The sequence below is a fragment of the Taurulus bubalis genome (genome assembly GCF_910589615.1).
Source record: "Taurulus bubalis genome assembly, chromosome: 9".
In the NCBI taxonomy this organism is placed as follows: domain Eukaryota; kingdom Metazoa; phylum Chordata; class Actinopteri; order Perciformes; family Cottidae; genus Taurulus; species Taurulus bubalis.
In genome coordinates this window covers 637,742-653,576 of record NC_136597.1, presented here as the reverse complement: position 1 = coordinate 653,576, position 15,835 = coordinate 637,742, and the positions used below count along the sequence as shown (strand labels likewise).

General features: G+C 41.7%; 1 protein-coding gene across 1 annotated transcript in view; it reads left to right on the top strand.

Moving 5' to 3' along the window:
* The window catches only part of LOC306741973 (polypeptide N-acetylgalactosaminyltransferase 18-like), a gene marked incomplete at both ends in the record, with an annotated part of 74,253 nt that overhangs the window by 30,908 nt on the left and 27,510 nt on the right, over positions 1 to 15,835 (top strand). Inside the window, 4 exons of the mRNA XM_079224313.1 lie at positions 845 to 1,061; positions 1,161 to 1,327; positions 9,190 to 9,376; positions 14,654 to 14,851. Coding sequence (XP_079080439.1) covers positions 845 to 1,061; positions 1,161 to 1,327; positions 9,190 to 9,376; positions 14,654 to 14,851 — 769 coding nt within the window. The remainder of the gene's footprint in view (positions 1 to 844; positions 1,062 to 1,160; positions 1,328 to 9,189; positions 9,377 to 14,653; positions 14,852 to 15,835) is intronic.

The following is a 15,835-nucleotide window of genomic DNA, read 5'->3' as shown; positions in this document are numbered from 1 at the left end:
AACACATGTAAAGAGAGTACCCCTGACTGAACCCTGACTGATCTCTCTATCTGGTTGGCCCGGAGGATGTCTGTGACAAAGAGCCATCTTGGTGTCTGAGCCGATCCGAGCTAGCAAGCTGCTGTGACGGAGCTCAGGGTCACAGAGTTCAGAGAGGCCCAGGGATGAATTCCTTTATTCTCTCACATCTCGCTGCATATCATGTTCGTACTTTTATTTTGGCACTCTTCAAACCCCTCTGGCTTTTTTCCTGTCGAGAGTTAATTGTTGCTGAGACCCTCAGCTTCTTTAAGTCCACATTGAAGACTTTTCTGTATTATTACATTTCTGCATTTCACTTCTGCATTTAATTTTTTAAACTCCACTGCAACTTGTATTCTATTGTTTTGCTTTTTTGTGTTTTACTGACTTTTTTATGTTTAAATTAATGTTCTAAATTGTTTTTAAATCTGTTTTTCTTGCATTATGTTTTGATGCGTTTAATGGTTTTATGTGAAGCACATTGAATTGCCTTGTTGAAATGTGCTATAGAAATAAACCTGCCTTGCCTAGTGTCCACCTGAGTTATTTGTAATAACAGAGAAAATCCCCATTAAGGCGCATCACATGTCTGTTCTATCCTCGAAGCTGCTGAAATTATTCTTATTATACTCTCAGTAAAAATAATTACTTTATTAACCAAACAGCATACTTACGTATTATATATTTTTGCGGCTGAAAGGATCATTAAATTGCTCCACATCAGGTAGGTTCATCTGACAGCACAGGGTCTGGACACTAGATGAAAATGTTTCTTCAAAATACTCTTTCCAAAGTGCATCAACCTCTCCCTCTTTGTCCACAGAGCCCCCTCAGCAGGGCGGTGAAGACGCTGCATCTTCGTCAGACTCAGCTTCCTCCTCCTCCTCTTCCTCCTCCTCCCTGTTCGAGCACTGGGGTCACGACATGGGACCTGAGAGTCGGAAGGTCGCCCTCAGGAAGTTCCGTTACTATGGATACAATAGCTACCTTAGTGACCGTATCTCCCTCACCCGGCCAATCCCGGATTTACGACCGGACGGGTCAGTCAGTGGATGGAGGCGTGCTCCACTCATTTATTAATTCATCAAGATGTAATGGCGGTATACCTAACCTTCACTCTGATTCTCTCTTTCCCCCAGGTGCAGAAACATGTCATATTCATCAGATCTTCCTCAGCTTAGTGTCATCTTCATCTTTGTTAATGAGGCCTTGTCGGTGTTACTGCGCTCCGTCCACACAGCGATCCAGAGGACTCCATTGCAACTGCTCAAAGAGATCATACTGGTAGACGACCACAGCAGCAGCCGTAAGAATGATCACACTTCCTCGTAATTGCACTCTTATGATATGTTCATGTCCTCTTTCTGATGCAACAGATAGAGATGTGGACAGCATGCCCACCGTTCTTAATTCAAAGCTTAGCCTCAAACAATGAGTTTACACTCTTTCACGCCTCCTTCCATCCACAGGGACAAATCGTTTGAGATGGGATTAAAAGTTGTATCCCATTCGGATATCTCTCTTCGTAACAACATTTTCTCTGAAGGCAATCCCCTCTTGGCCTTTACAGGAACGTTCAGGAACAAAGTGTACTGTATTTACAGGCAGATAATAATCCAATTAGAAGCCAACTGTTAATGTTTATCTTTCAACAACACCCAAAGAAGACATTGGTCTCTCTAGTTTCACTGGGTATGACTAAATTTGCAATATTGTAACCCCAGTTCTATAAGCACATGAGGAGCCCTCTACTAGACTCTGTGGGTATACTCTTCTCCAATCACGAGCACGCAAACAGGTCAGGTGAAAAACACACCCCACCTAGTCACAAGTCCCGCGTTGTTCCAGCAAGCAAAGACCCTGAAAAGGAACCCGACATGTCGAAGAGATACAATGAACGACGAGGTGTCAACCGCGCCGCCGCCATACAGATGTCCTAGACACCCAAAAGGGGCCCAGATTTGACTGTAAATGGACAGTACTTGTATAGTGTTTTTCTAATTTAACACTACATGCCATCAGTCATCTATTCATACACTGATGGGAGGAGCTACCATGAAGGAACCACCTGTCCATCAGGACTAACTAACATTCATACACTGATGGGAGGAGCTACCATGAAGGAACCACCTGTCCATCAGGACTAACTAACATTCACACTGATGGGAGGAGCTACCATGAAGGAACCACCTGTCCATCAGGTCTAACTAACATTCATACACCGCAGGCACAGCTAAGGGAGCAATTTTGGGCTAAGTGAGTTGCTCAAGGACACATCGACATGGACTAGCAGAGCCGGGGATCGAACTGCAGATCCTCTGATTGAAGGATGACCCTGGAAATAATTTGTTTGTGACAGCAGCAACAAAAAAATACTCAATATACAGTATACACAACAAAACTTCACCAATACCTTGATCACCAATGGCAGTTCCCACTCTGAGGTGGAGGCAGGCATCACAGGGAACGTCTCCTGATCCCTTACGAGACCGGTCTGTCCCTAAAACCCTCGAGGCAGAAAGAAATGGCTCCTGCCTACACTTTAACAGTGGTATGCAACAGCCCTCTAGCCACCAAACACTGCAGAAACGAGAAAATAGCACAGGACAGGGGCTCCAGCCTCATTTCCTCAGTCCAGCTTGAACCAATCAAGACCAAGAATAGGATCCAGCACTGCCTGTTACAGGCAGTGCTGGATCCTATTCTTGCCGCCTGGATAGATAAATTCAATTATAATTATTTTGCAAAGCCCCAAATCACAAATTTGCCTCAGGGTTTTACAATATGTACACATACTACGGCATGAAGATCACAATGGAATAGAAAATGTCAGTGCCAGTCAACACGTGATTCTGCTCCTTTCTCATTTTCCCTCTGTGCGTCTTGCCACCCCACGTTATTTGATTGCAAAAAAAATTGTAGGGACAATTCTGTCCTCCCAAAATATTGGTAGGGACATGTCCCTTCATCCACATGACAGCAGAATGCCCAATGGACCACATTCTAAATAAATGCAATACTAAATACGTGTCGTCAGCTTCCAACTGTGCAGCTTAAGGCCCTGGTCAGAGATAGCTCGTTTGTCATTGGCAGCGTTTTGTACTGTTTTCAATGTGAGTGAAGCGGTTTGCATGCTGCTCTTGCTTTTGCAGAAGGGCCCTGAACGAGTTGAAAAGAATTGAGTTACAGTTTTTTATTTTTTATTGAGCTCCTCGAGACATTGAATTGCTATCCACTTTTATCCACAAACTCAAAATAAATTAAACAAAAAGTACAATTCAAAAAGATTCAGTATATAAATTAACTTTTCTTCTGATTACCTAATCAGTAGGTAAATACTGAAAAACATGAAGCAGCATCACTTCAACCGGAGGTGTATCACTGACATAGACCTGAGTCTGGAGGAATTCATACTGGGAGAACTGGGGATGTTTTTTGCTCCTGACAAGAGTCTCAAAGTCTGGAGTTAAGGTGCGTTCTCACCAAAAGCATTCAGAATTTTTCGCGCGAGTAGATTACATGCAAAGTCAATGCACAGACGCCTATGGATGTGGGTAACGCGCATTTCGCCGGGCTGATAGAGTCCAGTAGAGTGTGGAGCCTGTGTGAGTAAGAATGAAGGTTACATTATTGTAACCCCAGTTCTATAAACACAGGAAAAGGCAGAGCCCTCAACCTAGAGGCCCTGTTGCCAGTTGCTGTATATGGTGTAGTACATATATCACATGATATATACATGTGTAGTATATATGGCAGCCCACACAGCTGTGTGGGCTGCCATATATACCGTGAGGTGCATTTAGGTTTGTCACGACCAAGTGTGAGAGGCAGAGACTCGGGAGCAGAGGAAACAGACAGGAGGGCTACATTAAAAAGGTATTTTACTAAACAAAGTCACAAAGATGGTGGTATGGGAAACAAATACTAGAAAACTACAGCTACAGCTCAAAGGCGTCGTACAGACATGGGAGACAAAGAAGACAATCCTGCAACTGACAAGGGAAAGACACAGACTAAATACACAGGGGAAGACACAGACTAAATACACATGGGAAGACACAGACTAAATACACAGGGAAGACACAGACTAAATACACATGGGACGACACAGACTAAATACACAGGGGACGACACAGACTAAATACACGGGGAAGACACAGACTAAATACACAGGGGACGACAGACTAAATACACAGGGGACGACACAGACTAAATACACGGGGAACACACAGACTAAATACACAGGGGACGACACAGACTAAATACACGGGGAACACACAGACTAAATACACAGGGGACGACAGACTAAATACACAGGGGACGACACAGACTAAATACACAGGGGACGACACAGACTAAATACACAGGGGAAGACATAGACTAAATACACAGGGGAAGACTGGCAACGAGGCACAGGTGGAAAAAACTTAGAGCGAGGCTTTACAATCATACAGGGGGAAGGCACACGAGGAGGGAGGAGTCTGGAATGAGAACAGGTGAAGGGAATAACCAATCAGGAAACACCGGGATGACACACACATATAACACACAGGGGCCGTTTCTCAATACCCAAGTATACAAGTACGGACTTGTGAACTTTTGGAGTCTGGACTTGGGAGTCCAGACTCTCAAAGACAGGAGGACGCAGGACAGTCTTTCTGCAATTGGAACAGCAGCTGACTTGATGACGTCACCACCTCAGCTGTTGTTGTCATGGTTACTCTGATTCTTCACTGTAAAGTATTTTTACAGTCAAACAAAATATGACAACCCTGCTCTTTTTGTACTGGTTTCACAGACAAACACATATCATTGTATATATATATATATATATATATATTTTTTTTTTTGTGTGTATATAAATATATATATATATATATTATTGTGTTATAAATATATATATATATATATATATATATATATATATATATATATATATATATATATACACACACACACATATACACATCTCATTGTATATATATTGTGTTTATAAATATGTATTTTATATAAATACTTATACCGATGCACATATAAATGTAGATATAATATGTTTATAAATGTGTTTTATATATTTATATAGATAAACATATAATTGTATATATTATGTGTTATATGTTTATAAATATGTATTATATATATACACTTTCGTATCTTTTTAAGGAGGCCGATTCTTGAGAAAGCGACCACAGATTTGATGCTTAAACAACTAACTGCTCGCCTGAAAACATCCTAAAATTGAATGTTGTGACTCAACAACGGTAGTATTTATAGAATGTCAACTTTCAGTTATGAGTTTTCTCATCTGCCATTGTTCCCCGTTTGCTGGTCCAAAATGCATTCTGGGATATTGGCTCTCTCAAGTACGCTCAAGTCTGCTGTGATGCATCCTGGGTAAAATGGGAGAATCAAGTCACATCCGGGCATTTTCACCGTTCTTGGCGATAAGCGGACTTTTGAATTGGAACAGTACTTGGGCCGCGACTGATGACGTTTCACGAGTCCAGAGAACACGAGTCCAGAGAAGAACGCTGATTGAGAAACGGCAGGGTGTTACATGGTTGGCATGTTCTGATTAACCAGTTTAGCACATCTGAGTAGGGGGGGAAACATGCTTGTGACTGGTGGGAATTTTTAACCATTAAATCAATAACAAGGATCAGCCTGTGCTAATAGGCCGAATAATATATTATTGTAGCCATTGATTTGGACTGGTCAGACAAAAAAAAAGTTATGTCCTAACCAAACACCACTGGTGGTATTACAGGTGGGGCATGAGGGGATACGCAGAATTGTTTTGAAAGCTTCACATGGTGGGAGACTGACCACCTGGAGACCTGGTGCAGTCAAATCAGCCTGGAGCACAACGCTCTGAAGACAGTGGAGATGGTTGTGGACTTTAGAAAGAACGCAGCCCCACCCGCCCCTCTCATCCTGTGTGACTCCCCCGTTGACGCTGTGAAGTCCTTCCGCTTCCTGGACTCCATCCTAACCTAGGCCCTTAAGTGGGAGCTGAACATCAGCTCCCACTTAAGGTCATCTCCATCACTAAGAAGGCCCAGCAGAGGATGTTCTTCCTGAGGCAGCTGAAGAAATTCAATCTGCCAAAGACAATGATGATGGTGCACTTCTACACTGCCATCGTTGAGTCCGTCCTCTGCTCCTCCATCATCGTCTGGTACACCGCAGCCACTGCCAAGGACAAGGGCAGGCTGCAGCGCATCATCTGCTCAGCTGATAGCGTGCAATCTGCCGTCCCTCCAGGACTTGTTCGCTTCCAGGACTCTGAAGCGAGCAAGGAAGGTTGGAGCCGACCCTTCTCATAACATAGCCTGTTGGAGTCCCTTCCCTCTGGCAGGAGGCTGAGGTCCATCAGGACCAAGACATCACGCCACACTAAAAGTTTTGTCCTGGCGGCAGTCGGGCTCATCAACAGAGCCGGGTCCCCCACTGACTGACTCTGTCACCCCAGGACGATTTCTTAACGGTCACTCCCCTGCACATCCCTTCACAATTCATATTTAAACACACATGTCACTTTAACATACACTTACATCAACGTTATCTGTTTGTCTGAGCACTTTCTTTTATACTTAATTTAATACCCATTGCACTGTTGTTGTTGTTGATTGTTGTTTGTCTCGTCTAACGTCTCATGTCTAATGTTATGCATCTTCCACCAAGAAAAAATCCTTGTTGACAAATTATCACCTCAAATTCCAATAAGAGGTGTTCCCTTTGAAAGATTGTCTACTGTGAAACAAATAATATTTATATATATATATATATATATATATATATATATATATATATATATATATATATATATATATATATATATATTATTTTCTTTGTCAAAGCCTCGGGAGCCACAACAGAGGGGCTGAAGAGCTGCATGCGGGTTGCCGACCCCTGTCCGTAACATAACAAGTTAGCTCGGCTCCACTCCTTGTCCACCGGCATCCCATCAGCTCCAAAAAACACAAATCATTTTCCGGCTGTAAACTTGGTTGGATCGGGAAAAAACATCAAAATGATGTTGCACTCTTAAAAAGAACTATCCACAAAAACATTCATCTTCTTTTTGCAACTTTTATTAAACTAATCCCATGGTGAAACACAAGCACATGTTTCCCTTCAGCCTGCATACAGCAGGTTTTTCTAAATCTTCTCTTAAAGCGACAGCGCTCTCTTCTAAAGGGTCAATACAATACATTTCTCCCCTTCAGTTAGTACGTATACAAGTAGGTAATGTTTTCAAACATTGGAATCATCAAATATGAATTAACACGTATTTAAAGTAAATTATTAGATATGTACACAGTGGTATTAAATCTGCAAGACATATAACATAACATGTTTCAGGGCGCTACACTATGTAGGTATAAACTGAAGGATTTACCAGAACTATATAAAGTGAACTATTCTTTATAAGTCTGATGAGATGCTTTTCAAATACTCCCAACTCCAATTTTAAATGAGACAATCTTTCTTCCAGGTCAGTGGCAAACGTGGGTCATTAAAGGAAAACAGAGAGACTAGAGAATCCAGGCTGATGGTAATAATGAATAGAGAAGGGAAGACAGCAGCCGTAGCCTGCAGGCTGATTACAACAGAGAGAAATCACAACAAGGAAATGAAGGTGTTCGCTGTTCCACTGTGGTTAGTCTGTTTGAGTGAGTCAGAGTTTCTGTGGGTCTGTCTGTCTACCCAAATGTGTGCAAGGCATATATGAAACTCACTTATGGTAAAAGACAGAAGCTACTAGTTCTCCTAATTTCTATCTCCGCAGAAAGTCTCTGTAGTTATTTTAGATTAACAGATCTGTTTGAACAGTTCCTGTTGGTTCAGTTTCTGTGGTACCTGGATCAAAATCAGCATGTTAAAAGAAAGCTTCCTGTTGTTATACTGTATTTTAGCATAACACATCCATTGATGTACACTTCATTTTGAATTGAAAATTCAGCCTCTTCTTCTCTGTTGATTCCTATCTGTATTCCTGACCCCTGGAATATGTGGTTAGTTACAGTTCAGGTCAGTAAGAGGCCCATGCTGTCGTACGTTGGGCATCGTCCCTGACCCGTCCATCTGTGCTCTCCCTGAGTCTTTGGAGGCTGTTTTTCAATCTCGAAACCCATTGGCTTTCAGTCCAACGATGGGAAGGGGGCGAAGGGGCAAGGGGCTGTATTCCTGGGGTTCCCGTGTAGTAAGACTACTTTTTTGTTTTGTGCTGCTCATTGTTAACGTTGTCCAATTTGCATCTGGACAACAAGACTGGAGTCGGAGTTTAGAGAGGACGTGTCTGACCGTGATGGTTTCACCAGTTGTTTCACCAGTTTCCAACAAACACATTTTCAACCCAAAACACTAAATCATCATCAGACAATAGCCGGAGGGTTCCCAGATTTAATTTCTGCATCTCATGCTCTCCAAATGGACTGTTTACCTGCATTCAACCAAAGCTTTATTGAACGTGATTGGTCAATACCAATCAAACTTCAAATGGAAACCAGAACACCACAATCTTGTCCAGTTTCTTACAGGTTTTACATGTGGACACATCTGTTTATAGAGATTAACTGTTTCCTGACTCAGAGATCGCCATACGCTACATCAGATACAAAGGCAATAAGGCCTGGCTCACTGTCACAGTCGATCAAATGTCCTATCATTTGACAAGCTGGGAGTGAGAATAGGTTTTCTTGGTCACCCTATTTGTGAACCCTTGCTGCCACACTATTTCTAGACTACATGTTAATGCCAATTCATTGTGTTTGTCTATTCAAGGGCATATTTTGTTTAATTGGTGTGTATCCTATGCTATGCCAAGGGGTTCATGAAATGTGTCTTAGTAAAGTGTAATCAGCCAGTAGCCAGATGGGCAAAACACGTGTTTTAACAGAATTAACAGAATTATCCTTCAAATTCAGTAACTTTGAATGTACTGCATCTTTTTCATAGAAATGTAGCTACATTGTTCACACACACACACACACACACACACACACACACACACACACACACACACACACACACATATTGCTTTTCCTTGGTGCTGTAAACCTGAGAGAGTTTCTGTTTAGCTTTGTTAATAAGACCAATGCTGCAACCGGCTTCAGTGAGTTCCTTTTAACATCCAAGTGTATTTGTGTGTTACTCTCTCACCAGTGGAGCTGAAAGAGCACCTGCAGAGATTTGTAGAGGAGACCAACATTCAGTACGGTCCAGGATTCATCAAGGTGGTCCGCCATGACAAGCAGGAAGGACTGATCAGATCCAGAGTCAGCGGATGGAGGGCAGCCTCCGCTCCCGTCGTTGCTCTGTTTGATGCACATGTGGAGTTCAACACTGGATGGTGAGCAGCTGGCTTTTGGTATACTATATATATATATATATATATATATATATATATATATATATATATATATATATATATATATATATATATATATATATATATATATATATATATATATACATATACACACGCACACACACACACGTCAGGATATGTCGGTTTCTCAAAGGCTGATCCACTCTCAAACAGTCTCATAATTCAAACATAACAGTCATCTGGATAATTGCGCGTGCACGCTCCTCTTCAAAGGGAGCATAGTTGAGCACAGATTCCAGGATCTTCAAACGCTACAATGGCAACTAAACTCAGAGAAAGAGCCTCTTTTTTCTCCACTGGGGAGCAGGAGATGATCATGAACGCATATGAGGAAGTCAAGTTCATAATCATGGCAAAGTCTAATGCTGCATTCACAGCAAACGCGTTGCGAATATTCGAATATTTGAACTTTCTGAGTAAGAGAAAAACTAACAGATAGGCAGGTGTCACCTTGCACGGTATCCCCTGATGACATGTAGTGTTAAACCGCTTTAGTGGTCAGAAGACTAGAAAAGCGCTGTTCATGTACAGTCCATTTACGCCTCGTCTCAACTCTGAAGCTCCACCAGAAGTGTATTTCACAATTTAATGCACCAGCGTCAATTGTTTGGAAGAACATACACATGTGTCCTTGAAGATGTGATTTGGAGTTTAAATTTGAATCCAAAGTGACTGTTTAGATTTTCTATTTCAAGTTTCAATTGATCTTCTCCCATCAGTCCAGTCGTGATTAAACCATCTAATATCTCAATGAGAGGGCATTGGATGTTGTACACTGCATATGAGATATATACTCATGTGTTACATCAAACATTGCAGAACAATCTCAGCTCTCTATTAATGAGGCACCATTGGCCTAAGGCACAAGTGTAAAGTGATAATATGGCCCTAAAGCTGAAAAATGTAAGCTTGATTTTTTGAAATTCTTCATATCTCTTGTGAAAACATAACTTTACTCATGTGAACAAACTGTTTTGGTGATGGAAATTGGTTTACCAAAGGTCTTAGGTTCACAAAAGCAGTGGAATATATGCATCAAATGGTAGATACATGTAAATAAATGTCTAATACCAAATTTGGTATTATCGTTTTATGAGTAGAAATGTTGTCTGTCACTACTTTCATCAAAATGAGAGAGAGACTGAGATAAAATGGGACTGAGAAATGACTTCATACTACAGACCAAGCTTCATGGGGGTGTGCAACAGTTTTTGTTTTCAAACAAAATATTTACTATACATTTGATTCAAAATATGTACTTAAAAGAAAAACAAACTATTTACTATGTAAACACAATGTGCATGTTTCAGTTTCAGTTTCGATTTTTCAAGAAAAATCCTACGGAATAATAATAATAAAAACACTAACAATTACTAATAATAATGATAATAGCAGGAGGTGTTGGGCAGGATCTAGATAACCAGGATCCATGTAAGCCGAAGCAGACAAGGGGCCCTGCACTTTGAAGGTTCTTAACCCCTGTACTCCAACCTTATCGCTCACAGAACCCACAACCCTCCCACACATTGCCACACAAGCACTGCTGGTCCATGACTAATGAACACATTCTCTGCAGAGGTACAAGAGAGCTCAGCTGGATGAACACTTGTACTGCCGTGTCATTTGCAAGTGCCTGCATCATTTCAAGTGTTAATTATAAAACATAAAAATACATGTTATTTTACTTACCGTCTTTACTTTCGCCCTCTCTTTAAACATAAACACATTTTCTACATGTATTACTTGTGTTTAAATGTCTCTCGTTCTAGATTGCCATGAAACATGTATGTTGTGTTTGTGTGAGCACTCTTTGAACCACATCGGATTTCAAATAGGCTTGTGCAACACACAGTAGCATCGTGCTATTTAACGCCCACATGATATATACAGAATAAGTAGTTTAGGTACAGTGGCCAGGAAGCGATTCATTATTTTTATTTTGTATTATTGTTATATCCGTTTCTAGGTCTTCTGTCCGTGCCTCAGTGGTTTAAGGTGAATTGGGAAAACATAATTTGTACAACTCTGATACAGCACCTTTGATTATTCTCAGAAACAATTTTCTCAAGATTATATGTTAAGGCTTTAGGTAGGATGTTATGTTTTAAATCCCAAGCTCAAATCGTGGCACCGGCACCTCGTATAGGCACTTCAAAAACGTGGCAGCTTGCTACAACAACTAGTGGCAACTAGAGGTGCCACTAGTTTTTGTGGCAGCTTGCCACAACTTTGTGGCATTGCCACAACTTAATCGTGGCACCGGCACCTCGTATAGGCACTTCCTGTGGCACCAGGCATCAGGTGCCACTAGTTTTTGTGGCAGCTTGCCACAACCATGTACAATATTTTTACACTTGAATAAACAATAATCAAATACAAAGAAAAACAACTATTTGTGGCATCTGGTGAGATGCCCAGATGCATAGTTTAAGGATGTCAGTAGTCAATGTTGTACTCCCTAGAAGTAGCATTTCCATCATGTGGTTTTTGCATTCATGTGCAAGGTTTCCTCCTGAACCCAGTAGTTCTGCACATATTGAAGATGAGTGTTATTGACCCATTTGGCCACAAGAGGGAGTTTACCTTTGTGTGAGCGCTTTTGTCAGGAGTAAACACATGCAGGTATGTTTCTCTTTTAAAATGTTTTTTTTCTGAATTTATAAATCCACTGTGCAATGTAATTCGTTAGCATAGCCGTTCATTCATTTTCTGTTTTGATATTGGTTAAATAAATTAAAGATTGGTATTCCGGCTATTGAATATCTATTGAATCAAATATCTGCCTCTTTGTCTAATTTAACTCATCATTCATATTTCTCCAACCAAATCTAATATGCATTATGTAGGACTATTCATTTTTTGGTTAGACTTAAGTATTGTAATGTGAATAATGTCATACAGCCTTCATAATAATTGATATTCTTTTGTCAATTTTAATCAAGCCATTCATTTTTTTTAACTCCTTACTAAATCAGACCAAAACAATTAATTGACTGTGCTGTAATTGAGAAATAAGCCAGGTATGCATTTACAAGTTATGTACAAAGTCTTTATCGGTCTATAAATAATGCATTTATTAATTTAATCTCTCTTTTTAATTTAATCTCTCTGGATCAGAAGAAATAAACGTTTTAGGTAGGTTTTTATTCATTGGTTTAAACTCAGACAAAGACTTTCAAGCTTGTTTTTATTATTATAATGAATACAATCCATAATATCCTACTGTAACAGAACTAATAATAATTAGTAGTAGTAATATTAATGATATGTGCACTGCCACCCTGTAAATTATATGAAATCAAACATTTTTAGTTTATGTTCCACATTTGAATATGCTTATTTGTCATTGTCTTTTATGACTGTATGTAGAGATAATGACGTCTGTTTACAACAACTTTTTTTTCATAAATATTTACTGTAACAACAGTAAATATTTCTCTGATATTATTACGTTTTTTTTTTAATTGGCCTTGCTTTTTAATCTTCTTAAGCATTACTACCAATGGGCTTCTGATGGGGCTCAGTGTCTCCCTCCAACACTCCACAGCACAGCGGACAGCAGGTGTGATGGAATCACAACCTTGAGTTGCCCTGGTGAAAGAAATTTCCCGTACATAATATAACATCGCCTTGTTATGAATCATCTGATACAGTCTATGAAAGTGTATAGAGAGCTTGAATTATATGATATGTCCATGAGCTACGTTTTATGACAAACACTATTTACATAATCAATATTTAAATGGTTACCAGATTTGTCGTTGAACATTGACGTGTATATCTTCTGTAGCGCAGGTTTCCCTTCAAACCGGTAGAGGTAGGCGTTGGGCGCCCAGTCTCCACCCAGTCTTCAATTTAAATTAGATGCCTCTTTGGCGCCGCCCTCTTTTCTCTGTCAGGGTTTGTTCTGTGCTCTTAATTTTCCCTTTCTGTTACAAACTGTATTTATTTTCTTTTTATTTGTTCTGGAGGGACAATGTACAATATACGTGTATTGGATGCCTTGTTAAAAACAATGATAAAGAACCTTGCAAATGAATGCAAAACGACTGACATCCTTAAACTGTGCACTGTGCATCTCACCAGAAGCCACAAATAGTGGCAGGCAGTCGCCAAAACATCTTCTGAATCTATTCTGCAGCGATGACAGCTGTGGCCACAAATACCTGCCACAGCGGCCTTCTAGACTTGAGCTAAACATTCAACCAGAACACTGTTGTTGTGCCTCAATGACTGTCTATGTACCACAAAATAGCCTAATTAATAGACCTGTGTTTAAGATTTGACCAAGGTAGGTTGATTGACATTTTGATTACAATGGTATTCAACTAATTCTTAACTGAAGCCTAACCTATATTGTTAATACTTGTACTCTTAAGAGCACTTAATGATTCATGTTCAGCAAAAAATTACACAAGATTAGTTAGGGAAAAATATTTTTCATTATCAAACAAAAAAGTGCAACAAATAAAGTGCTTACACAGTAGCCTTTTAAAGCAAAACAATAGATCAACACATAAATAAAATAACAAAAAATTAGGTATTAGAAGGAGATCAAAAGCTGGGTAGAATGCGCGCCTGGAACGAACGCGTCTGGAACGAACGCGTCTGGAACGAACTCATGCTGGAAGGAACGCGCCTCGGTCCAAAATCAGAATTTTTTTTGCCGTGAGAAATTGGTTGTGTGGCGTGAGTGCATGTGAAAACATGCAATAGCATGTGTCACATGGCGAAACCGTGAAAGTTGGTAGCTCTGATAATGTATACCTTCCAGGACCTTAAGCAAGTTGCGGCACCGCTCTCTCTAACACAGGCAGATGCCTCAAAAACTAGTGGCACACGAGGGGCAACTCGTAAATGCCCCGCCACCTGAGACGTGCCACCGGAACTGCTGCCTCTAAGGTAGTGGCAGCTTCCGGAACAGCGGCACCTCCCTCCGGCACCGCGGCATGTGCCTCCAGCACTGTGGCAACTGAGCGGTGCCACAGGAAGTGCCTGTACAAGATGCCGGTGCCGCAGTTTGAGCTTGCCCGTTCTCCATGACAGCCGTATGGCGTTTCCTTTAACCGTGGTGTTTCCTTTAACCGTGGCGTCTCCTTTAACCCCCCAGACCTCGGTCCATTGTCATTGTCATTTACATTTCCTGGAGGAAGGAAGAATAACTCTGTTTCAGCTATTGGTTAATGTTTCTGTTCGTACTTCTCATAACAGCATTGTGTGTGCTCTGTCATCCCACAGGGCAGAACCTATTTTGCAGCGAATAAAGGAGAACCGGACCCGGGTGGTGTCTCCATCTTTTGACAACATCAAGTTTGACACCTTGGAGATTGAGGAGTATCCGCTGTCTGCTCAAGGCTTTGACTGGGAGCTGTGGTGTCGGTACCTCAACCCTCCAAAGTCCTGGTGGACACAACACAACCATACGGCCCCTATCAGGTAAATACCTGAAATACTTTGTTCTAACTCACAGACTCTGCCCTCTGATGGACTTTATGGATAATAGTGTCCTCCAATCATGAGCATGCATTGACAATTTGCATAAACATCTGCAGTCCACCTCAACCTGCATAATCTCGGGGTAATATTTGACCAATCCTTGTCGTTTGACCCCCATGTGAAGCAGCTGTCCAGATCTTGTTTCTTCCACCTAAGAAATATTAGAAAACTGAGATCTGTATTATCAACAGCTGGATTAGAGATGATCATACATGCTTTTATCTGTTCTCGTATAGACTATTGTAATGGACTTTTCTCCTCACTCAGTAACGGTTTGCAGGTCAACCAGAATGCTGCTGCCAGAATACTGACGAGGACAAATAGACTGTCTCACATCACCCCCATACTCAGATCTCTTATAGACGGTCTCACATCACCCCCGGAGTGCTTCTACACTCACCTTAAGGGCCCGTCCCCGGAGTGCTTCTGCACTCGCCTTAAGGGCCCGTCCCCAGAGTGCTTTTGCACTCGCCTTAAGGGCCCGTCCCCGGAGTGCTTCTGCACTCGCCTTAAGGGCCCGCCCCCCGGAGTGCTTCTACACTCGCCTTAAGGGCCCGTCCCCGGAGTGCTTCTACACTCGCCTTAAGGGCCCGCCCCCAGAGTGCTTCTACACTCGCTTAAGGGCCCGCCCCCTGGAGTGCTTCTGCACTTGCCTTAAAGGCCCGCCCCCCCCAGGGTGCTTCTGCACTCGCCTTAAGGCCCCACCCCCGGAGTGCTTTTACACTCGCCTTAAAGGCCCGCCCCCCCAGAGTGCTTCTACACTCGCCTTAAAGGCCCGCCCCCCCCCCGGAGTGCTTCTACACTCGCCTTAAGGCCCGCCCCCTCAGAGTGCTTCTACACTCGCCTTAAGGCCCCACCCCCTGAGTGCTTCTACACTCGCCTTAAAGGCCCGCCCCCCCCCGGAGTGCTTCTACACTCGCCTTA